This window comes from Macadamia integrifolia, chromosome 11 (genome assembly GCF_013358625.1).
Source record: "Macadamia integrifolia cultivar HAES 741 chromosome 11, SCU_Mint_v3, whole genome shotgun sequence".
NCBI classification, from domain to species: Eukaryota; Viridiplantae; Streptophyta; class Magnoliopsida; order Proteales; family Proteaceae; genus Macadamia; species Macadamia integrifolia.
In genome coordinates this window covers 27,921,486-27,944,978 of record NC_056567.1, presented here as the reverse complement: position 1 = coordinate 27,944,978, position 23,493 = coordinate 27,921,486, and the positions used below count along the sequence as shown (strand labels likewise).

Here is a 23,493-nt window from a genome sequence, read left to right as displayed (position 1 = left end):
GACCAGTGGCGCGGCTTAGCCCCACCATCACTTTGATATCATTTGGATCATGTCGCATTGTGAAGTTTCTGTCCAAGTTCGAAGCATTAAAAGTGGATCCTTCACTTTCATCTTGTCAGCAAGTGTGTTACCTTTTTTTATTAGTTCTCTGTTGTACTCGTCTCTCAAATCATCTTCTTGCTGTTATATCTTACTAAAAGTATGTATGACTAAAGCCGTGCTAGTGGTGTAACTATGACGTTTATGCCTAGTTCTTCATTGTGATTTCAAGTACACTACTCATGGAAATCAAGAAATACAGAACAAATGCTATCTTCTGTACTGGTTTTGTTGGATCAAAGGCACTGTAGATTGAAATATTTTATGGTTTTAGTTTGAATGTGTTTTTTTTTTTGGAATTATTATTATTATGATGATCACTATAATGTTCCAAATCCCAAGCATGAAAATTTCTGGTCCAATGGCTTATGTGTAATTGTTTATTCGAAATTCTGGGACCCTGACAATAAAAAAAATTCTGAAATTTTCTGTACTCCTGTTTGGTTTTTTCTGTATCCTTCCAAGGAAGTTATTGACCTTGTGGAGGAATGGAACAAAATCCTTAAAGTCTCGTGGGAGATTTATTTGGAAGTTGCCACTCTTTATCGTCAGCAAGTTGCATCATATCACTCCTAACTGGTGAAGCAATTGGCCTTTATTGCTTTACTTCTCCTGTTTGGTGTTTTCTGCGTCTTTTTGTTTAACATTGCCATCCCTTGGTTTCTGTGCACAATTCCATTTCTGATTCTATCATTTATTTTTGGGTAATTTACAGTGCCACCCCCTAGAGAATGCTACAATTATAAGAACACCCCATTTGTTTCACCAAATTAGACTCAGACCCCTTACCATCTGCCATTGTTAAGGAATATACCTTATTTGCTGATGTCAGCGACTATATTTTATTTTAAATACCAAAATTCCCTTATGAAATAGAAAGTACCAAAAATACCCTTGCAATACGTTAATATTTTTTTCACCCAAGTCGTAATTGTTGGACCACCGGTGATCATTCCGAGTAGCAGCAGCGGCATCGAACTAACAACGACCAACTCCAGGGTGTCACAAATCTCACCAGATCAAATTTGAGAAAATTCTTCTCTTTCTCATAGTAATCCCCTCCCCTTATCTGTTCTTCTTCTCTTCTTTGTTCCAACAAAACCGTTATGAGGAGTCAGAACCATTGGGGGGGAGAGAGAGAGATACGAAGGTAGCGTTGTGCTTAGTTTCATCGGCATTATTGTTGAAACCTCTGCCCAATGTCTATAGTGCTTCTTTGAATCCTAACCAAGCTCCCAAGAATCATAAAATCAAGGCAATGATCAATTTAGGGTTTATATAAACAGAACATGCTGACGACAAGGCTCCAGAGAAAACCTTGAAATCCTATTAGGCCTTGCCTCCACTGAGACATGTATTTTGAAGTTTTATTTAGCTGGCCATATAGTTGTCATGGCGTCAAATCGATCCAAGGCGGTGGAGGGGTGGCTAATCGATTTGGCGATGAATCGCCCGTTATGGCATTGCCATGGCTAATGCAGGAGTAGATTACAAGTAACTAACTCCACAATTTATAACCCCAAACAATACAATAGGAGCAAGAAACAAAGAATTAATACCATCAAATAAACCCCCAAGGATACATTACCCATATAGGAGTAAAACCATCCCAAAACCCAACCCGATAAGAGAGAGAAAAGACATTTTATAGGGCTGGAGAGAGAAAGGTGCGGCCAAGTCTGTGGGAGTCCGATTGAGCCACACTTTTGGGTGTAGATAGTCCCCAGGGAGGGTACAAAAACCCGCAAATATGAAGGGCTTCTGACGGCTGGTTATGGAGTTATGCGCTTTCTTGATTTTCAGACCTAGGAAAGAGAATGTGAAGAATTCTGTAGAAACAGCAACTTGTCTTCCTCAGATAACCTTCAAGAGAGGATCGATTGATCTTCTTAGAGTATAGAACCAGTCCTCCAAAGGATCTGCAAATCAAATCTCAAACTTGGGCAGCAATGAGGGTCGATTGGCTCAAGAATAAGAACTCTTTGGCTGGCTAATTCTGATTTTGTATGCTTTAACAGGTTTGAACTTCTAATAACAATAAATAGAAAATAAAAATAGAAAAAGAAGAAGATGGAGGGTTGAGAATGGTGAAAAAGAATAAAAGAATGGGTATCTTACCCCTCAGGTTTTGGGTATCACACCCCTCAAAGGTTTAGGCATCTCACCTCTTAATAATAGTTTTTTTAGCTAAAGAGTAATCACTCAATAATTCATTCATCAAATCTCCAATTATAAGTACATAGGCTCCTCTATTTATAGAGGGTAGAATAACAATCAAACTACTTTTAGGAGTTAGTTTTCCAATAGGACTAGACACTCCTACTACAACTAGGAGCTAGTTTCCCAATAGGACTAGACACTCCTACTACAACTAAAAATTCAAAATAGGACTAGGACTTGACTTTATGAGTCCAACATGGAGTAGGACTAACTAATAGTCCATATAGGACTTTACAACCGACCAATTGCTTAATGGGTCTTTATTGAATTAAATAGCAACTAACTAAGTTAATGAATTAAATTTCGTTTTCTTACCTTCTACCCATATTTTAGGCCCATTAGAGTGGCCCATTGTCTAAGATTTTAAATGTAACCACAAGCGTACGGATCAGTGTAGCTACGGGTCGAACTCAGGGAGAATAGCCACTTTATTTTTTTGCTTCTTTTAATAATGCGAAAGTGAACCAATTAATGGTTGTGATCTAATTCTAACTGTCGTCCTAAACATATGTATATAAATATAAAGTCATAACCATTCGTCATCTAAGAATTTAAAGACGTAAGCCACGCAATTAAAATTAAATAAATAAATAACTGAAAATAAATAACCCACGCAATTAAAAAAAACAATAAAGCAAAAAAAAAAAATTGCTGAAATAAAAATAAAGTAAAAGAAAGAGGATAAAGTTAGAGAGAGACTCACAAGTAGGTTTCTCTACTTAGCCCGAGGGATGCATCATAATATGAGCTTTTCTACTTGACCAAAGAGTCACTCTTACAAGAGTTACTCTACTTGGCTTTAGGGAAAGGGAGACAATTAAATAAAAGCAATAAATTGATGGTTCATGGCTAGGAGGGGCAAAACCAACATATACACTAACCATGAACCTTGGGGGAAAGGGATAGCAATAATGTAACGACTGAAATTAAAATCATAAATTAAGAAAGAAAGGGTAGCCAGAAGAGGGAATAAGAGGGGGGAGAGAAGATTACTGAGGGAGCCTACTTGAATCAATGCTTGAACTTGAAGCTTGGGTGATTTGAGATACTACTAGTACTAAAAATCAGATCTATAATAAACCAAATCTAAAATTTCTAGTACTAGAGAAAACAAATCTTGAAAAAAAAACTGAACTTTAAAAAAAAAAAAGATGCTCCACGGCTCGTGATCTTGTCACCTAGATCTAAGCCTAGAACTATAACTTTAAAAATTACAACTCAATTGCATAAATCATAAACATAAAAGGCTGAATAAGAATAAAAGAGTGCTTACATTAATTGACATAAAAAGCTATTACAAAAGTGATTAAAGCAAAACTAAAGAAGAACTAAAACTAAAGAGAGTAGGAGAGGAAGGGAGAGAGAAGAGAACTAAGCATAAACTAGAAAATAAACTAAAGGGAATAATAATCAATAGAAGGGGGGAGGAAAGGGCTTTTATAAGGCTTTGGTCTTGCCCCCTTCTACAAGTCTTCTTTAAGGAAAGAAAGAAAATTAAATTAAATTAAATCTTGGTAAAAATTCTCATTCTCTAAGATATTGAGTGAGGAAAGAGAGAATCTGTTTCTAAAGTTAACAAATTCTATTCCTTCCCTGCAATATTAACCAATATCTTGCAATCTTGATTAAATCAGAAAGGAATCTCTGCATAGCATCTTCAAGATCTTGTGAGGTGACGAGGAGAGAGAATAATTTTTAGGATTTTGTAGGAGAGAGGATGTACCAATGAATGGGTCACACCTTTAGACAAGTTAGTTCAAGCTTGGACCGGCTCTTGATTCACTTTAAGTACTTTCTCTTGTAGACTTGGAAACTAAAAAAAAAAAAAGAATAAAAGTAGTACTATCTAAAGTGGGCAAAATGTACACTTATATCCCTAAGATTTCACACATTATCGTGCTCTTCACCCATTTCAAAGAAAATCCATAGGATCAAAGGCCCAACACATATGTAACACAACCCAAGGCTTATTTGCAACAAAATAAGCCCAAGTGACGTATCTACATCAGCTTGCCCTCTCTTAGAAAAAATTCGTCCTCGAATTTTGTAGAGTGTGAGGGTGATTATATCATGGTGCACGTCCCTCTTCAAGCCGTAGAAAAATTCAGGTTACTCATTGATAATAAAGATGTAGTCTAGAATATGAGGAGCTTGATCTTCAAGATACTTTAATGAAATGACACTCTACATGCTCAACGTCAACATCTTCAGATGTATCCATAGGGTCATCTACATATGCACCTTTGATCTCTTCTAATTTCAATGCAACATAAAGCTCTTTTGGTTCATCTACCTGGTGGGTTCTCAATCGGTTCCGTTGATGGTTCAAACACAACTTCATCCTTGAACTCCTTAGGATCTTCCTCTTGGCTATTTACAATCATCACAGTTATTATAGTGTCAAGTTCTTCAATCTCAACCTCATTGTCCATTGTGGCAACATTGTTGCTTTCGACTTCTTCCACATGAATCTTGTTGATGGGAACATCAATGACTAGTTCTTCCTCAATAATAGGAATGGCTGGAAAATTTTTAACACTAACCTCAACTTTTGACTCTAGTTCACTGGTCAGAGATGTCTTCTCTTGTTGTTCCTTTGCAATAAAGGCTGATGATTCCTTCATGCTCTTGTCAATTGTGGGTGGCTTTTGGACATTTGGTGGAAGGAAGTACCTGCTTCGTTCATGCTCAGATAAGTACATGCTTGCCAACTCATACTGCATCTCGTCCCATGTTCTAAGTTTACATCCTTGAACTTGAAGTTACCTTTCACGGACTCTCCATTACATTTTAATACAATCACTCATCTGGGAACATGCATATTGGCATTTTTGTGTCTCTGTTAAGTTGTAGTTGTCAAAGTACATGTCTAGCTCACGCATCCATTTAAGGAATTCCCCATGAAAATACGTGGCTGATCATTAGATTGGGTAGCAGTAGATGTATTCTGATGCGAATCCTATGGAGGGAAGAGCCTTATTTGGAAATATACAGGAAGGTATTGTGTCATTAACTCATACTTCATCTCTTCCCAAGTCCTAGGCTCATGTCCTTGAACTCGGAGTCACTTTTCATGGACTCTCCACCAATCTCTAGCACGGCCAATCAACCGGAAGTAAACAACTTGAAGCTTTTGTGTCTTTGTCAAGTTATAGTAGTCAAAATATTCCTCTAGAGAATCTAACCAATCAAGGATGTAGAATGTATCCCTTTGTCCAGCGAATTAACGAACTGATGGAACCATCTTCGGTTAGGCTCTAATAGATTGTTTGGAGCTTATTTCAACCATAGCTCTGATACCACTTAATGCAGGAGTAGATTACAAGTAACTAACTCCGCAGTTTATAACCCCAAACAATACAAATAGGAGAGAAACAAAGAATTAATACCATCAAATAAACCCCCAAGGATACAATACCAATATAGGAGCAAAACCAGCCCAAAACCCAACTCGATAGGAGAGAGAAAGACCTTTTATAGAGCTGGAGAGAGAAAGGTGTGGCCAGGTCTGTGGGAGTCCTATTGAGTTGCACTTTTTGGTGTAGATAGTCCTTAGGGAGGGTACAAAAACCCCCAAATATGAAGGGCTTCTGACAGATGGTTATGGAGTTATGCGCTTTCTTGATTTTCAGACCTTGGAGAGAATGTGAAGAATTCTGCAGGAACAATAACTTGTCTTCTTCAAATAACCTTTAAGAGAGGATCGATTGATCTTCTTAAAGTATAGAACCAGTCCTCCAAAGGATCTGCAGATTAGATATCAAACTCGGGCAGCAATGAGGGTCGATTGGCTTCAAGAACAAGAACTCTTTGGCTGGCTGATTCTGATTTTGTATGCTTTAACAGGTCTGAACTTCTAATAATAATAAACAGAAAATAAAAATAGAAAAAGAAGAATTGATGGAGGGTTAAGAAAAGTGAAAGAGAATAAAGGAATGGGTATCTCACCCCCTCAAGTTTTGGGTATCACACCCCTCAAAGGTTTAGGCATCTCACCTCTCAATAACAATTTTTTTAGTTAAAGAGTAATCACTTAATAATTCATTCATTCAAATCTCCAATTATAAGTACATAGGCTCATCTATTTATAGAGGGCAGAATAACAATTAAACTATTACTAGGAGCTAGCTAGTTTCCCAATAGAACTAGACACTCTACTACAACTAGGAGCTAGTTTCCCAATAGGACTAGATACTCCTATTACAACTAGGAATTCAAAATAGGATTAGGCCTTGATTTTATGACTCCAACATGGAGTAGGACTAACTAATAGTCCATATAGGACTTTACAACCGATCAATGGCTTAATGGGCCTTTATGGAATTAAATAGCAACTAACTAAGTTAATGAATTAAATCCCCTTTTTCTACCTTCTACCTTCTACCTTCTACCCATATTTTAGGTCCATTAAAGTGATCTATTTCAAAGAAAACCCACGGGATCAAAGGCCCAACACATACATAACACAATCCAAGGCTTATTTGCAATAAAATAAGCCCAAGTGACTTATCTACATCAATGGCGGTCAAATCGCCCATGTGTCATTTTTGTATTTCCCCTATTTTCTAAAGTTATTTAGCATGCTATGAGCCTACAATATATACTCTACAAATTATCTGCAACAAGTTATAACTTAATAACTTATAAAATAGAGCATTAAACTCCTAAAACTTCTATGATAACCATTCAAAACAGAGCATTAAACTCCTCAAGACCTGTCTAAATGCCCAAGACTGTTGCTAAGCTCAACCAACAAAAGGCTTGGTTGTCACAATTTTTTTGAGGCTACATAATGCAGCATAAGTACCTGAAAACAGCTCACTGTCTCAATAAGAAATGGAAGAAAACTTTTAATGCACAAGAGTTCCTATAAATTCCTTTACAAAACAGAGCCAATAAGCATACATAAATAGCAGTGTATGATAACTCACAACAGAGTGATGGCAATTGACAAAGAAGTAACAATGCCTTACACCACTGGAAAATTTTCAACCTATGAAATCGGACACAGAATCACATATCATCCAACTACGAACTGCAACTAAAAAATAGAATTATTACAACTATTGCCCCGCTGTAATAGAGAAGAAAGAGAAGAATAAAGAGCAACAAAAACAGAGGAAGAAGAAGAAGAAGAAGGAGAAAGAGAAGCAGAGAAGCAAAGAAGAAGAAGAAGAAGAAGCCAAGAAGGAGTTGTTTCTGTCATTGATCAGTCACGTCGCAGAAAAGAAGAAGACGAAGAATAGAAGAAGAAGAAGAAGAAGAAGGAAAAAGAGAAGCAGAGAAGAAGAAAACGACGAAGAACTTACCTTGCGTCGAAGAAGGATCGAAGCAGTAGGAGACGAGAAAGCTTCTTCTCTTGCTGTCGGAGAAGAATCAAGCCGTCGGGGTCGAGGGTTCAATTGAGGGTTTTTCTTCTTTGGGGATTTTCAGTAGAAAAATCGAGACTTGAGTGAGAGAATGAGAGAATAGAGATTGACCTGGTCGAGGCCCGAGGGTTTTGTTTTTATTTTTCACCTGCCAATCAAAATATAGGAAATAGAATATTGTTAATAAGTCTAAAAAAAAAAAAAAAAGGTACCAAAAATCGTTCGCCTAGTGCTTTCGGCGTGAAATGGAGTCTACGGTGCCGCCATGGCAACCGCCATTCAAGACTCATACTAATCGTACCACCGCCATGTGCTGATTTTACTGCCGGGATCCCAAACGCCGCTTAGGAGACGCCGTGACAACTATGGCTGGCCAAGCGTGATTAGTGACTCTTGTAGATCCAAAGCACCCTCCAAAAAATCTCTTCAATATCCTTAGATTACCCATCAAAGCTCAGACCCTGTGACCATGAGTTGATCATGTCGTTTATCTTCTAAGCTCCTCTAGAAACCTCCAAGAGTTGGGAGGGAAGTGGAGTGTTTGATTCTCTGCTGATGTGTTCAAAGACCAGTTCCCTCCTTTCATCCTTACATGCAAATGATGGATTGGAAACTCTCTAGTGGTCCTGAGTTTGTCGCTCCATCTTTCGTGAACCACTCTTGGATTTTATAATTGTCCCACATTCAACAAAATGGATAATCAACCCAATTGAAATCAAAATGCTAGATGAATCAAATAAATAGACAACTATCCATTATCAAGATCAAATAAATTTAAAAGCTTGAAAACAATAGTTAATTTACTCCATAAATGATTTGCGAAGTGCTGGTCAGCTGTGGGGATGCTCAGTTGTGGAGATACCGATCATGCGACCAGCGATTAGGACATGCCTACGACAAGGCTCCAGAGAAACCCTTGAAATCCTATCAGGTCTTGCCCTTGCTGATGTCTCCGTCAACTCTTGCGGTTGTTTGGGCCGATGTGGTGCAAGTCCAACCTCGTTGTCTAGCCCGACGGCATCATGGTCTGTCATTGTGGGACTCCTTCACGAGCTGCTGAAGCCGGAGACGAAAGGAGAAGTATTCGCCTACGACGGAACTAGCAGTACTCATCTGAACCCTTGGTCACATGTATGGAGAGGAGAATGAAATGGTAAATGGTAAAGAGGGGTATTTTGGGGATAATAAAATTGGGTAACTTATCAGTGTTTTACACATAAGGGCAAAAGCGTCATTTCATAGTTTTCCTTAACAGTGACTGACGGTAGGGGGTCTGAGTCTAATTTGGTGAAACAGAGGGGGTGTTCTTATAACTGGGGCATTCTCCATGGGGTTGCGCTGTAAATTACCTGTTATTTTTTTGTGAGGCTCATCCATAAATATGCATAGGTCATTTTTTTCTTTTTCAGCATCTTACTCCGTTACATTTGGGGCTGGTTTTATTGATATCTCAGAAGGTTCCCCCTCAAAATTTCAATAGTGTGTCAATATAAGTACCCCACCCTTTCATGCCATTTGCCCTGATTCTATGGGTCAAATACTCCTAGTATCTCTCTTTATTCGTAAAAAAAAAAAATAGTCATTTTGATCTATCTCTTGGTCACAGAGCTTTTATTATCCTTCATTTTGTACTTCTTTTACTGGAAAATTGCAATGTAAAAGAACAATTGATTAAAGTTGTATTCTGGGACATAGTTGTCAAGGCATTGCCTTGGCATTCAGGCACCTTGGTCACCTAGTTGCCTTGTTGGTGTCACCTTGCATCCAGGCCACCTCCAACACCTTGGGTCACCTAGGCGTTATGAAAACTATGTTCTGAGATTGATTTGAAATCTTGTGTTAAAAGTTTTATTTATATATATTTAATCTATGGGATTCATTTTCATTGTTTGGTAAAAAAAGAAGCCGTTCTTTTTATCTTGGGTATACCTGCCATGTGGCAGTTTCGTTTGCCCTTGAAAAGTAAATTTTTTTGGAAGAATTTCTATTGTTGAAAAATGCAAGATGGTGGGCTATACACTGCATATGGACATCTAAATCGGACATGTTGCAAACCCAGAGGAAAACTATCTATACAATGATCAGAATGTCCCAATCAGCGCTTCAATGTTGTGGGAAGTTGCTGCCAGACACATTTTCCCAAAATTTATTTTTGTGTTCAACTAAATTCAACTCAACTAAGGCTATATGAATTCTGTCCTATTATCATTGTTATGATTCTAAAATGTTGTCAAGAAGGATGAATCCTTTTGTCTGATTGCCTTTTTTTTCTTGTTTATTATGAGTTTCTCATTCCCATGTGTATGAACATATTGATGATTTCTGTACTTCATATTGATGATTTCCTTAGTTATAAATGGATGAAAAGTTTGATGGTGGACAAGCTGACTAGGGAGAAGTAATGTGACTAAGGTGTCACGGACCTAAGCTTCCATTGTGGATTCAATTCCACTTGTACTCATTATGCTTGTGGTCATAAATTTCCAGTTTTTTTCCCCCTTCTTTGGGTGACCTCTATTCTTTTCTTGTTCTTGTTATGCATAAGGTCAGATAAAAATAATAAGCATACGTTTGGTTTTCTCTAAAATTTCAGGGTTTGGGCTCTTGTTTTGTCCTGCTCCATCTGAGAGTAGAAAGACTTCATTGTAGGGGTCAACATCTCTCAACATTAGTTTCCCAATCAGTGGCTTGAGTTTGAACTTTCTAGATGAAATTTAAAATTATTCATTGCTGTCCCTTCTCTCCCTGTAACCTAGATTGAACACGGTTAATGTTTTTCTTCTGAACACTGGTACCAAAATCCCTCCTTGCCTGATCGAATATGCTAATGCTGTATAGTGGGTCTAACCTGTCACCTTGTGGTTGATGTTCGTGAGTGTCTTATCTTTCAGTAAGTGATTTATTTGGATGTTGCTTTGTTGTAACATATGTTGTGAATGTCGACAGGTTTTATGAAGGTGTGGTACAATCTTATGATAGAAAAAAGAGAAAACATGAGGTAAGCTGCTCCATTTCTATTAGGTTGATTTTTCTCATATCTATCTATGTCCTCTCTCTTAAGAGTGAGTTCCAACGTAACTATCTTGAATTGAAGATATTGTACGACGATGGAGATTTGGAAGTACTTAATTTAGAGAAGGAACGGTGGGAGCTCATTCGTGATGCTCACAAACCTAGAGAGGTATTGTTAAGAGTATTTCTGCTTGCTGTATTGTTAAGAGTACTTCTGCTTGCTGAAACTATGTTTCTTCTGGCAGCCATCAGTGGTTGCACAGGTTTCTAATGCGGTCTTGTTTGTTCATACCTTTTACAGCAGTTAAAATCATCAAAAATATCCCCCGCTAAAGGAGTCTCTAAAGGGGTGTAAGTATCTTATGAGTGCATTGAGAGAGTTTTTTCCTTCTCTCTGATCATTGAAACGGTGATGTTGTATTTTTATGTGTTTCTGTCGCATTGGTAGTTCTCAACCTGTTGCATCTCGGTTCTGGTGTACTTGTAATGTTCCTGATTGCCAAAAGATTCTAATTGTTTGGAGACAACTAGCTCAGTACTTGATATATTATCATCCACTTTACAGGTCACCGCAGCAGAAACAGAATAAAAGCACTCCAGGCGGACCAAGATGGAATAAGAAATCCAATAAGAAGTGAGGAATCTTGCTTTCGGTGTATTTATATAGAAGTATCTGTTTTATTTCTGTATGAACTTCCAAGTTTGGATGATGTATCCTGTTTCTGTGGACAGACAGAAAAGAACAGCGAAGAAAACCATTGGGCATAGGCAGAATCATATGTCAGAAAGTAAAGGTGATGATGACACAGAAGTTGAGAGTGGAATTGCTTCTCACTCATCGAGTCCCAAGTATGCCATTGCTGTAAAACAAAATGGAGTGGATGCAGGTAACAGTTCTCAGCTGTAATCCTGTTGATTACAAAGTTGGCATCAGGAATGCTGCATTTAACTTTTAATTAAAATGGAAAATAGAAATGTTATGGCATTTTTGTGCATCGGGGTAGGATACATTGATGGTTGGAGGTTCAATGGCATTTTGAAGGGTGAGCGATCTTGAACTTTGGAACTCTGGTACATTTGGATATGGCCAAGGAGTTTGAAAATGTGTCCCACAAAACTGCCACTTACAAGGAAGTTGAAGTGTGAGAAGAGAAATCTGGCACATTTGTATTAAAGTTCAGTTCTGAGGCGATTAATTCTGATCTGAAGATTCTCCAAATTTGGACATTTTTATGGTATAGAATCCGCTGTATATTTAACTGTTGGAAATAAATGTGGATATATCTATCAAATTAATTGTAGAAACTTCACTCCGTACAGACTTGTGCTTGTCTCAGTGCCGGATAAGATGAGATGAAAATCATGTTGGAAAAAAGAACTACTGACTGAGGTTGGATTCATTGGAGATAGAGGGGAGGGAAAATCAAGATGAAGAGACCGTTACTTTTATGAAGTGGCTAGATAAGATAATGAAATTGGGTAACATCCATATATGTAAGAGACATTTGTAACCCTATGTTAAAGAGTGTATGTGTTGGTTAAAGGTGTTTGCACACCCTATATTACTGCAAATTTTATGAAAAAATGGGATTGAGCAGAACTCTTAAATTCCAACAGGGTATGTCCTACATTGAAATACATGCTATGCATATTAGAGACTGCCTCTCAGGTCGGGCTTCAGAGTATGACATCCATATAGTCATCAATATGTAGTGTTTCAATGAAGCTAATCTACATGGGAGCCATTCTTGGGAACCCTTCAACCTTACAATCACTACTTGAACACCCTCTTTGTTAATATCTAGTTGAAAATGTTCTACAATCCCCTCAGATCCTGGACCTAATTGATCAATCCTCTGTCATCTCACCTTTCATCTACAGAAAATAATTACTGCCTGTATATAGCATACCCTACTAGAAATTAGCCGAGAGGCAGTTTTCACATCCATTGATCTTCAATAATGAAACTGGTCGTTGGCTAAAGTTCTGTTCAGAAATGGTTTGTTTTTATAGATATATCATTGAGATAATACCCTTCATTGTCTAGAAACAGGCAGTTTCTGGTAGGGAACATGTTAGGTCCATAAAGTGTACGACATACACAAATTGACTTTGTACGTATGTTCTTACTGTTGAGAAAAACATTTTAGATGCCTCAGTATTTTGACATCTTTGTTTTTGTTCATGGTGGTTTTGAAGGGAAATGGTTAGATAAAACAGAGAGGAGCCCAGTAGAAGAATCCTGCGAGGAGAAATCAGTTTCTAAAGATGATGTTGGGATGTGCACAACTGGTGTAGAGGATTCTGATGAAGAAGAGAAACCAGAGTCTGAGGGGGATCAGGTTCAAGACACAGCTAAGAACACATCAATTGCACTGGGCAGCAACAAAGAAGAGGAAACAGATTCTGAAGAACGGGTAGAAGAAGCAGAGGGTAGCCCATCCAACGGTGACGAATCTAATAAAGAAGGGCAATCAGATTATGAAGGAAGTGCTCCCAACAAGGATGAGAAATCTGATCCATCCGAGTCTAGGGACACCGGAGATTCTGATAATTCTGACAATGAACCCCTTGTACTTGCCTCTAGTCCTTTCTCTTGTCTGGAAAATTTTTTCAGCTCTATAATTTTTATACAATCCAGAATCTTAACTATTATTACCCTTGCAGAGCACATGGAAGCACTGGGGAAGGAAGGGAGTATAAATCCAGTTTAAGATAGAAGCAGTGGCATCGTCCGAACTTTTCGACTGTTGCCGAAGCCTAAAGGAGGAACAAAAGATATGTCACTCAACTGTGTCTAATCACGCAGGGATACTAGATAAACAGTGGTAAGCATACCACTCATTGGGGGATCATATACTATGCATAGTGATTTTAGCCATACACATTCAGGTAACATTGTTCCAGTTCTAGCTTTCCTTATGTATTAACCGTGTTAGGCACTTAGGATTACTGTATGTGTATAATACCTGTGGTCCTGAGTTGCTTTGTAGCCCATCCAATAAAACAGGCCACCATTGATGGAGCTGATGCGCAACATGTACAGTAATGGTAGTCAGTGTTGAACTTGTCCTCTATTCTGTATTAGCATAGACTTCACCCTTCTGTACTTTCTTTGCTTGCTTGATGCATCCTGATTACTGTGTATGCCCTATGGTCCTCATCCAGTCCAGTGGATGAGATTGACAAGTGATTCTTATTGCTCTGATGGTCAGGAGTCAGGACCATGGTCTCAAGTATCGGTATCAGTACCTGTTTCGGTCTTAGCTGATATCAGTACAGATACATTACTTTGGTTTTTAAGACCATTTTACTTTACCCTGCACTAATACCACTGCTATGGTATTGGCATTGAGTTCCGGTGATACCAATACCGTCGTCAGGGCATGGTCCAGTGAGAGAAAGGAGATATCAGATGGAGTACTGGGGTGTGGAGCAAGGAGTAAACTGGTGGACTATGCATTTGAGTGCAGCATCGATCCCTCATAATTTAGCTCCTAGATTCAAGACAGATTTATTCCGATCTCACCCATCAGTTTGATTGATTTGCACTTGGAATCAGGGTTTCAAATTGGGGCTCGGTGAAAATCTGAATCGGCCGATTTCAATCCAAATTAGCCAGGCCGATCCTGATTGCCGGGACTTACACGGAACATTTTGGGATTTTAAAACCCTGTTTGGAATCATTATTATAGTGCACCAAGCAGAGTGATCAGTCACAGATTCATAACGTCCACTTTTAGTGATTATCAAAAATAGTTTCTGCAGTACAAGGTGACAAGAAATTCTAGAATCTCTGACTCTGACTCTGACTCATTCAACACGGTCAATTCATGCCAAGAAATTCTAGAATCACTGAGTTTTCAGATCTGAGGGCCGATTCTAGGATTCTCGGCTTGATTTTAGATTTCAGCCGATTCTGATACAATCCAATGCGGATTGAAATTGGGAGGGAATGATTCTGATCCCGTGTTTGTGCGACCACCATTAAGAGCGTTGGCAGCGACAGAAATATGATCTGCCTATGATCTTTCAACTATTGGACAAGAAGCATGGCAGGCTAGATTGTTTTTAGTTCCTGATTACAAAGGGGACATACTAAAGATGGCTCTTTAAGAAATTTCTGGATCATTGTTCTTGTAGGGAGTGAATCCTGGATAAGCTTCTAGATAAAGAACGTATAGTTTGATCTTTTCTCTAGTTTCCATTTGACTACGTCTCTCTATTATATGCATCTGTTGTGTTTGACCACATCAAAGGGGAACGTAGACTCAAGAAGGGCACATTTGAATTCCTATCATTGTTTATCCACTCTCTCACTCTGCAGGAAAAGAAAAAAGTATTAATAGGTAACCTTGAAATCATCCAACTGACTTATCCATGGATCTTCCATATATAAATAATTTCTCCATCACCAACTCCCCCAAGAAATCTATATTCTAAACCATGATTTTGTCATTTCAGTGTCCTTCCACACCTAAGAAGCATTTCTATTTGGTTGTAACTCAAGAAAGGATGTATGAGAGGTGAGGTGAGGTGCGGTGGGGTGGGGTGGGGTGGTGGTGGTGGTGGTTGGATATTAGGCCTTTTAACACTATTACCCATGTGAATTAGGGTTTTTCAATTGGACCCAATTTCATCTTGTCACCATGGAGATTGGACCCTTTGATTGGCACGCTGAAAGGGTATGTCCAATTATACAGTCACATCACCAATGATGAAGAGATTATGGTTTAAAAAATATTCAACTATCACCAAGGTAGCCAACTCTGATCTCTTTTTTTGAAACCCAACCAAGATTGGATAGGTCCCAACCCGATTCCTATCGGGATCAGCCTGACCATTTGAAATCAGAAAACTATTTGGTTCTGGTTGTCTGATTTTAGTTCTCTGCTTTGATTTTCGATCTAGTTTGCTTAACCATCTTGATTTTGGTTTCAGTTGAAGTCCAATTCCAAATGTTGTAATAGCTTTTGAGGAAGATGAAATTTTCAAAATCAACAGGAGACTTAAAAGCTTAAACTACAATAAACATATTCAACACCTTTCAAACATGCTAGAATCTAAATTTATGGGGATCAAATAAATATATCCAAATGAGAATAAAGTATAAACATTAAAAAACTTTAGACTACTAAATAAATTAATTCTATAAAAACCTATTATATTTAAAAGTTCATAAACACCATAGCCATCTCAACTCTCAACTACGATTAAGGAAAGAAGAGCCACAGAGTTGAACAGACAAAAGGGTCAGCAACCAAAGAAATGGTAACTAGAAGCGTATTCTTGAAATTCAAAAGCCTAGGAGGGTATTTGTAAACTAAAGAGGAAGTGAATTATTCCATATCCATGCTTGCAGCAAAAGTTATTCCGAATATTAGAAACCTAGAATGTATCCTAATTTTTTATCTAATTCTTTCTCTGATGATCGATTCAACCTCTGATCAAAAAGATATACCGTGGTTATATTTCATCTCTTCAACAAGTTTAGTAATGTGTATAACGGCCCTATTGTTGTGCCGGAGAGAATAACCTATGATTAGCTTTTCAGGAAATTTCCAAATGAACAATTTCAGCAAAAATCTTTCAATTTCTTATTTTATTATTTTCAACTCTATATATTCCTCAATCCGTAGAGTACATTAGATGTACAGAAATTGCTATAACAGAGTTTTTGTTATTCGTATCAACAACTACTCTAGGAGGCTTGAAATTAATTTTTTACTATTTTAGGATGTAGGATGTAATGTTTTTTTAGATTGATCCAACAGAGGTTCAATCTTTCACCAAAAAAATCAAGGTTTCAATCGATTTCTATTTGATATATCTTTTTGAGGAAGATGACATTGTATGCCTGTTACATTCCACATATGAACCCCACTCTTTCCTCAATAAAATTTTCTACAATATGGCTTGATTTCCCCCCTCTATTGTTGACGAAAAATTGCACTCTGACATCATAACAATCCTTCCCCTACATTGCTTCTTTTTTTTTTTTTTTTTTTCTTTTGTGTATATCCTTCCCTTCAAATTTATTTGGTTCATTGTTAGAATGACAATTCCTTTTGTCACAAACTCACAATCAAAACCAGACCCAAAATTTATATTGGTCAGAGGACTTCAGGTATTTTTGCCGGGACGCGTTTCTATTAGACCTTTTCCTTGAACCATCATCCACGGGGTCAAAATAATTCAGAGGGTTTGAAGCTTCGACCAAGTCCAAGTAGAGACAAAAAAAAAATGCATTCATTAGCCATTAGGCATTCTCAGAATCTCATCACTCCATCAGCGACTCCAATCGCTGCTAGTGTGTGTATATAATAGTCGCCACTCTCCCAGAAGAGAGAGATCTGAAAGAAACGACGAACCGGTAATTTGCTTACTTTGGCTTCGTCTCCGGTGAACTTCTCCTCTTCCGATCTACAGGATACGTACTCAGTGCGCCTCATTGCAGTTCTTCAGATAATTCGGATTTATTTTTTCCTTCTTTTGCGTAAGTTTCGAATTGCCTCAAGTTTTCTTCTTATTAATCGAATTTCTTTTGTAATACGTTCAGAATTGTGGAGTTTTTGAGGTTTCTCTCTCTCAATTTGGTCAGAACTTCTGAGGGTTTACACTTCTATGGAGTTCTTTGTTCTGTTTGCTACTGATTTGCAGTGCCGTTTTGTTTTCTGGATTTTAACCTCTTCTTCAGATACTTGTTCTGAAGTTTCTGGTTTTAGTTAGTCTTTTTATGTATTTTTAGTTGAGGAGAGGATAAAGACTTTTGGTTTTCTCTTCGCTTTCCACTGAGGTCTTGGAGTCATTGCAGTTGGATTAATAGAAGTAAAGCGAAGCGGTGTTTTGATATTTTCTCCTCCCTCTTCGACTATGATAGGCAGTAGTTGCAGCTTTTATGGAGTTGTACATACTTTATTCGCATGTTCTGTTTTGTTTTTCTTCCCTCTTTCCCCCTTCATTCCTTCATTTGGATAATTGATGGGATGGAGTGAGGTTTTGGTAACGGTGAGAGTTTATTTTGTTTTATCCTATTTCTGGTTGGTCATTTGGTTGATTCTATCTCTTGGATGAAAGCAATAAACATCTCTTCCAAGGTTTAACATGTGCATCTTATTTTGTGGTGTCTAATTCAGTGAAAGAATCGTTCTTGCATCTGTTTCTTGTGATCTTTTGAGTAATTTATTAGGCTGAGATTAGTTTATCTTAGGCTTTATGTTATGCTTAATTTGTCGGCAGGGTGTTCTCTCAGAAGTTTTCTTCGTAGAGGTGGATATATGGGTGAGGTCATTGGCCTGCTAAAAGTAACTGTAGTGCAGGGGAAAAGGCTGGTAGTCCGGGATTTCAAGAGTAGTGATCCTTATGTCATCGTCAAGCTGGGCAATCAGGTCTTGAATTTGTTGCTATCTTCTCTCCTTTGCATATTTTGCTTTCTGGTCTGGTTATCTGAATGAATATTCTATAATTTCATAATCAAATAAATCACTTAATGACTTAATGCATAAGAGTTTATAGACAGCCAGGTTTTATGTGCTGGTATGCTGATTGTGGCGTCTCCTTCTTGTTTTTCTACATTCTTCAACTCATAGTTTACTTTGTTCTTTTAGTTTAACCATTGAGGGGAGCCATAAATGATTTAACAAGCATTTTTTCTTCATTCTATATTATGCATGATTCAACTGTTGTTTTTTCAGGTCTTCTCTTATCTGTATATTGCATATTCTGATAGTTGAGAAATTATGAGCCAACAGCTTACAGTGAAGCCTTGTTGAGTTCACTACTTGTTCAGTCATTACTGCGCAGGCAGAGACACCAAATCGGAACGATCAGCCTTTACAAGATTCAATTTTAAGTCCTCAATGGGTTATTTGGGTACTGTTTTAGGAATTGGTATCAGATCGACAGTAGTGTTCGATTCATATCTCTGTCGGTAGTATCAGCCTTGACTATTACCAATACCTGACCGATACGGATTGGCCAATATGGTATGGATATGGTTTTTTTAATGAAAAAAATGTTGTCTTGATCTGGAATTGGGCCGATACTGCTGATACGTATCAGTATCAGCAGCAACTGATTCTGTCACCAATACCGTGAACTAAATCCATGATTTGGGTCATGGGCCAAGTATTCTTGGGGTTTTCTATTATAATGGATCAATTTCTATAACCCCTAGTTTAAGGGGTTTGAGTTCTTTACGGGATTAGGTGCTAGTTTTAATTTTTATTTTGTTAGAGGTTTCTAGCAGCAGCAGCTTAGGAGTTCATAGCTTGTATTTTAGGGTTTTGTGGTTAGTTTTTTTTTTTCCCTTTTCTTCTGGAAATTTCTTAACCTTTTAGAGTAGTTTCTATTTTGGATTTAGGTTTGTATCAGGAAAGTTTTGTACTTGTCCCAGCAACCAGGCTGTACCCTTCGCTATGGGAAAAGGTCGGTCCTTCATGGTAAAGCATTCTCTTTGATTAATGAAAATTACTGTTTGCTTACTTTGGTGTGGATTCACCGAGTGTTTTAGAGGTGAATTCCTTTGATCTTGAGTTCGATTCCTCAAGCTCTAAGGGTGGATTCCCTAGGGCTACTGGAGGGGTATTTCTGGTCTCCGTTTCTACTGTTAATCTAGCTCAGTTGTCCCAACTTCAGTCCCTGCGGATCACCCAACCGAAAGTCAGCAATGAGGTCAGGTTTCCTTTGCTTTCTATACCCCGTGGTTGTTCTGTTTTCCAGTGTTATTTTTCGAGCATCTGCAACTTCTTATAACTTTCTCTATTCTGCTCTGTTTGTTCTAACTGCACCCAACCAACCATGTTCATCCGTTCCTCTCAGACAATCCATAAAACCGTCATTCCAACCTTGACTTCATACATCTTGCTATCCTGGCCTGTTTTCCTGTAAGTTAGCTTCAGCCCCTGATCACACCCTGCTGTAGACTTGCAGATTGGCCTGAGATTCTGACACTGATGGGTCTTCCTATTCCAGTACTCAACTGGAGTTCCAACCCGAGCAAAGCCCTAGTTATGAGATATCAATTTCTTCCATCTAACCCTACTCCTTTCCTGTTCCCAGTTCTGTTTCAATTCCTTTCATGCTGGGTTTAATCTCAGAACGACCAGACTCCACTGTTTCTGTTAGAAGACTTCCTTTCTAGCCTTAACCCATAACCTCAATCAACCCTTATCTTTAAGATTAAACTCTAATTTCTGTAATTTGGGTTAGGAGTTCCATCACAGTAACACATGAAAACCATATTGAGGAATTTATAATTTGTTTAACCATTATATTAAAGATCCATGTAAGAATAAGAGAGAATATAGATTAGAAATTTGGTTAGTCCCCGCTTTTGGAGGTTCCAAGGCTGTGACCCAGTTCAATACTTTCAGTTGATCTGGATAAAACTTTGCCTGTATTATGTAACTTAACCCAGTGTAAAACTTGTCATCTCGTCTGAATCTTTTAATATGTGGACCTCATCAAACCATATTTAACGTCCTGTCTTGTTTTTTCATCATCCGTGATAAACTTTTATGTAATCTGATATTATCTTTTCATTGTTCTCCAGACTCTGAAGACAAAGGTTATTAACAGTTGCCTCAATCCTGTCTGGAATGAAGAGTTTACGTTCTCAGTAACTGAACCCGTTGGAGTTCTAAACTTGGTAAAAATTCTATGTTTGCAAATTTCACTCTCTTTATGTACCATTTAAAATCTGAGTTAGGAATTTTGGTCAATGACTGCCTCTCTTTACCAGTGGCATGGTGATCAAGCAAAGATTAAAAACTTTGGACAAAAGTTTTTTTTCAGTGACTGATAAATATAAAATTTGTTGGGTAGTTTAGGCCTCTGGGCCAAGTGAATGCACCCATTGTCCTGTAGTACATAGAAATATGTCACGGATTGGTAAAGCCAAACTTTTAGTATCTGGAGCTGGACTATTCTTCATTTTTTCCCCCCAGTTGACCAGAAGAATGCGCAACAGTCAATATACTCTACAACTAAGATGGTTTGGGTAGTTTTTGTCAGTTTGATTTAGCCTGTGACCCATCCACAAAGGAGCACATTGACTGGCCTCAGGGCTTTTGGTCTCTATCACACAGATAGATCATGTTACTCCATGTAACCTTGTGGACCTGATACGACATGGAGCACAATAAGTTATACTACTTCTGTTCTCATGTATTCATGATTTTATCAACTGCTGCACTCTTTCTTTGACCATTCCAAAACAAATTTTTTGTATCCTCCGTAAAGGCATCTACACCAACAACAACAACAAAGCCTTGTCCCAACTTCCATAAAGGAATCTCTAGTTTTCTATTTAGTTTATTATAAATCCTCTGACACCGTTTATCTAGTCTGTACTTTGACTCTTAGTTGCATATGGATTATACTAAAAGATTGAAATTTTATCACCATATATAGCACGTGAAGTTTGTCTCCTGATGTTGCATAGTACTTCTGTGGCTTGACCGTATGTGTCCTACTCTTAAACAGGAGGTGTTTGACAGAGACCGTTTTAAGTCGGATGACAAGATGGGTCGGGCTCACCTCAACATCCAACCCATAGCTTCTGCTGCAAGGCTGAGACGGGTTCTACATGTATCAGATGGGGAGACGATGATCAGAAAGGTGGTCCCAGCCAATGACAATTGTCTGGTCAGGGAGAGCTCTGTCAATTGTGTAGATGGAGATATAGTGCAGGATGTTTGGTTGAGGCTGTGTGAGGTTGAATCTGGAGAGATTGAATTAAAAATCAAGTGGGTTGATCATCCTTCTGTTGCCCGCCCCCAGGCTCCTTTAGTGTAGAAGGTTGAATTGAACTTTAATTACAGCAGTGAAGATGCAAAAGAGTATCTGTAAGTTTACACAATTGTGGCCTTTAACTGATTCTATTGATCTTTAAAGAGAAAGAAAACGGGGGAGGGGGTGGGGGCGAGGTGTTTGCTTTGACAGTTGCATCTACTAGTGATTGAATGTTCAGGATCATGGGTTTGATATGGTCTATTTTGCTGCAGAAAGACATAGATACTAGTAATTTGTAATAGTAAAGGGTAACTGGATAATTAGTGTTTGACCAAATTTACGAAAGAAATCTAATTCAAGGAGAACCCTTGGTAAGTGGTGCTTGAGAGTGGATTGGAACAACTGCCTAGCGCAGCCGGTGAGGTTGTGGTGTGATAAGTCTATACTTACAAGGAGGTCTTGAGTTAAGAATCTCTTGCTTGTTACCTTCTCCTCCCCCATCTATGGTGTACCCATCTAAAAAAAAATATATTGGATTGAAACCCAAGTTGACTCCTTGCCAATCTCAAATTGGCATTAAAGCTTGCACCAATACGATGGGAAATGTTGCTGCTCATGACTCAGGAAGGGCAACCTGACAAGCCTCCCATGAAATCCACTCCAAGTGGGGTCTAACCGTCTGAATTTCATAACTTCCAGTGGTCGACCCACCAGCCGGTGATGTTCCTACATTTAGAAAGTGGTCGAGGACGATGAGTTTCGTGACTAGGGTTTTAAAAATAAGGATCAGAATCGTCTGAGAATGATTCCGATTCTGGCTAATCTGGATCGCCGTTCTCATTCCATAATATAGGGTTAGGGCATCTTTGGGCCGATCTTAACTGATTCCGGTCTTGGGCTATGGTTGCTAGTTGCTACATATTCCGAGTAAGTGTTTATCTTGCTGCATAATACTTGGGAACTCAATTATCAAACCGTCAAATCACTTTGAGAAACTAATAAAATTCTGAATTTTCTCCCGCTTCTTATTAATTAATGGATTTCAATCCAATCTGAACCAAAATCAATCTCTGATTCCTAGTTTTTAAATAAATCTCGTTACCCTGCAGGTATTTGATCCATCAGTCTGCATGGGTCGCTAGGGATAAAAATAGCTACCTACAATGCAAATGTTAATAAAATGACAACACCGAATCTGGGTGTTTCGACTTTCTACTCGTCAATTTCTAGGTCTGTGTGAGCTGTGGGGCAAGGTAGCATGGTGAGCAGGGAGGGAGGGAGGGAGGGAGGATAGGGGAGGTGAGAGTGAATGCGGGAGAAGTAGGGAGATGGTTCACAGAAGAGGTAGAGGTGAGGTGGGGTGGGGCCACGACTTGCAGGATTTGCAGGATGGATTGGGGCAGATGCATAGAGTGTAGGGGAGAGTGAGGGTAAGGATTAGGACAGGGGGATGGGGGCAGGGGGTGAATTTGTAAGGTGATTAGGGTTAATTACCAGTCTACAACAGGGGATGGATTGTCAAAAGATGAAAGAGACGCGGTCGCTGCATTCCATGAAGAGGAAGAATAAAGAGAAGAAATTAAAATAAATATAGAAAGAATGGTGATGAGAATCGATATATAGATTAATAAGAGATATTTTGACCATTTTTAAATAACAGGTAAGAAGAAGAGGTAAGTCTACATTTCTGTTTTTTTAGAGAGAATCAAAGGTAAAACTTTTCACAGGAGAGTTAAAGAGTATACAATTATACATAACATATAAATCAAGATCAGTCTGGTCTCTAGCCCTGAAATGATAAAAATACGGGTTATCATCGAGCTCAATCTCAAGATCAATTAGAATCAAATCGGATTGAATTGAACCTCAAGGAATGAGCTGCATTGTGATATCCCACCCAGTTTGGGTCTAGGCTAGTCTGGGTTGAACCAAGTGGACCTATTGCTAGACTTTTGTAGTTTATTAAAGGGTCATCTTCATGCTGTGGTGTAGGTCCAATGTGTTGACGTAAGAGTACGTCATGGTGCTGTAATAGTTCGAAAGATATACAATGCACTTC

At 38.4% G+C, this 23,493-nt stretch overlaps 2 protein-coding genes across 6 annotated transcripts in view; both read left to right on the top strand.

The window, feature by feature from the left end:
* LOC122094388 (sister chromatid cohesion protein PDS5 homolog A-B) overlaps window positions 1-13,809 on the top strand; it is a 110,951-nt gene extending 97,142 nt beyond the window's left edge. For 3 of the 4 annotated variants that reach the window (XM_042665175.1, XM_042665177.1, XM_042665178.1), the window contains 7 exons: window positions 10,635-10,686; window positions 10,783-10,869; window positions 11,002-11,051; window positions 11,266-11,334; window positions 11,433-11,587; window positions 12,900-13,273; window positions 13,368-13,809. In XM_042665175.1, coding sequence (XP_042521109.1) covers window positions 10,635-10,686; window positions 10,783-10,869; window positions 11,002-11,051; window positions 11,266-11,334; window positions 11,433-11,587; window positions 12,900-13,273; window positions 13,368-13,403 — 823 coding nt within the window. In that variant the 3' untranslated portion in view covers window positions 13,404-13,809. The remainder of the gene's footprint in view (window positions 1-10,634; window positions 10,687-10,782; window positions 10,870-11,001; window positions 11,052-11,265; window positions 11,335-11,432; window positions 11,588-12,899; window positions 13,274-13,367) is intronic. The other variant, XM_042665176.1, reaches the window with a different exon arrangement.
* A 2,952-nt stretch (window positions 13,810-16,761) lies between these two features.
* Window positions 16,762-21,809, top strand: LOC122093767 (protein C2-DOMAIN ABA-RELATED 11). Of its 2 annotated transcripts, none has more exons than XM_042664239.1 (4): window positions 16,762-17,073; window positions 17,940-18,088; window positions 20,254-20,349; window positions 21,186-21,809. In XM_042664239.1, exons 2-4 carry the CDS (start codon window positions 17,978-17,980, stop codon window positions 21,495-21,497), a joined length of 519 nt encoding a protein of 172 aa, XP_042520173.1. In that variant the 5' UTR covers window positions 16,762-17,073; window positions 17,940-17,977; the 3' UTR covers window positions 21,498-21,809. The 2 variants fall into 2 exon arrangements, with proteins under 2 accessions (XP_042520173.1, XP_042520171.1); XM_042664237.1 differs by having other exon boundaries at window positions 16,766-17,196.
* The last annotated feature ends 1,684 nt before the right edge of the window (window positions 21,810-23,493 follow it).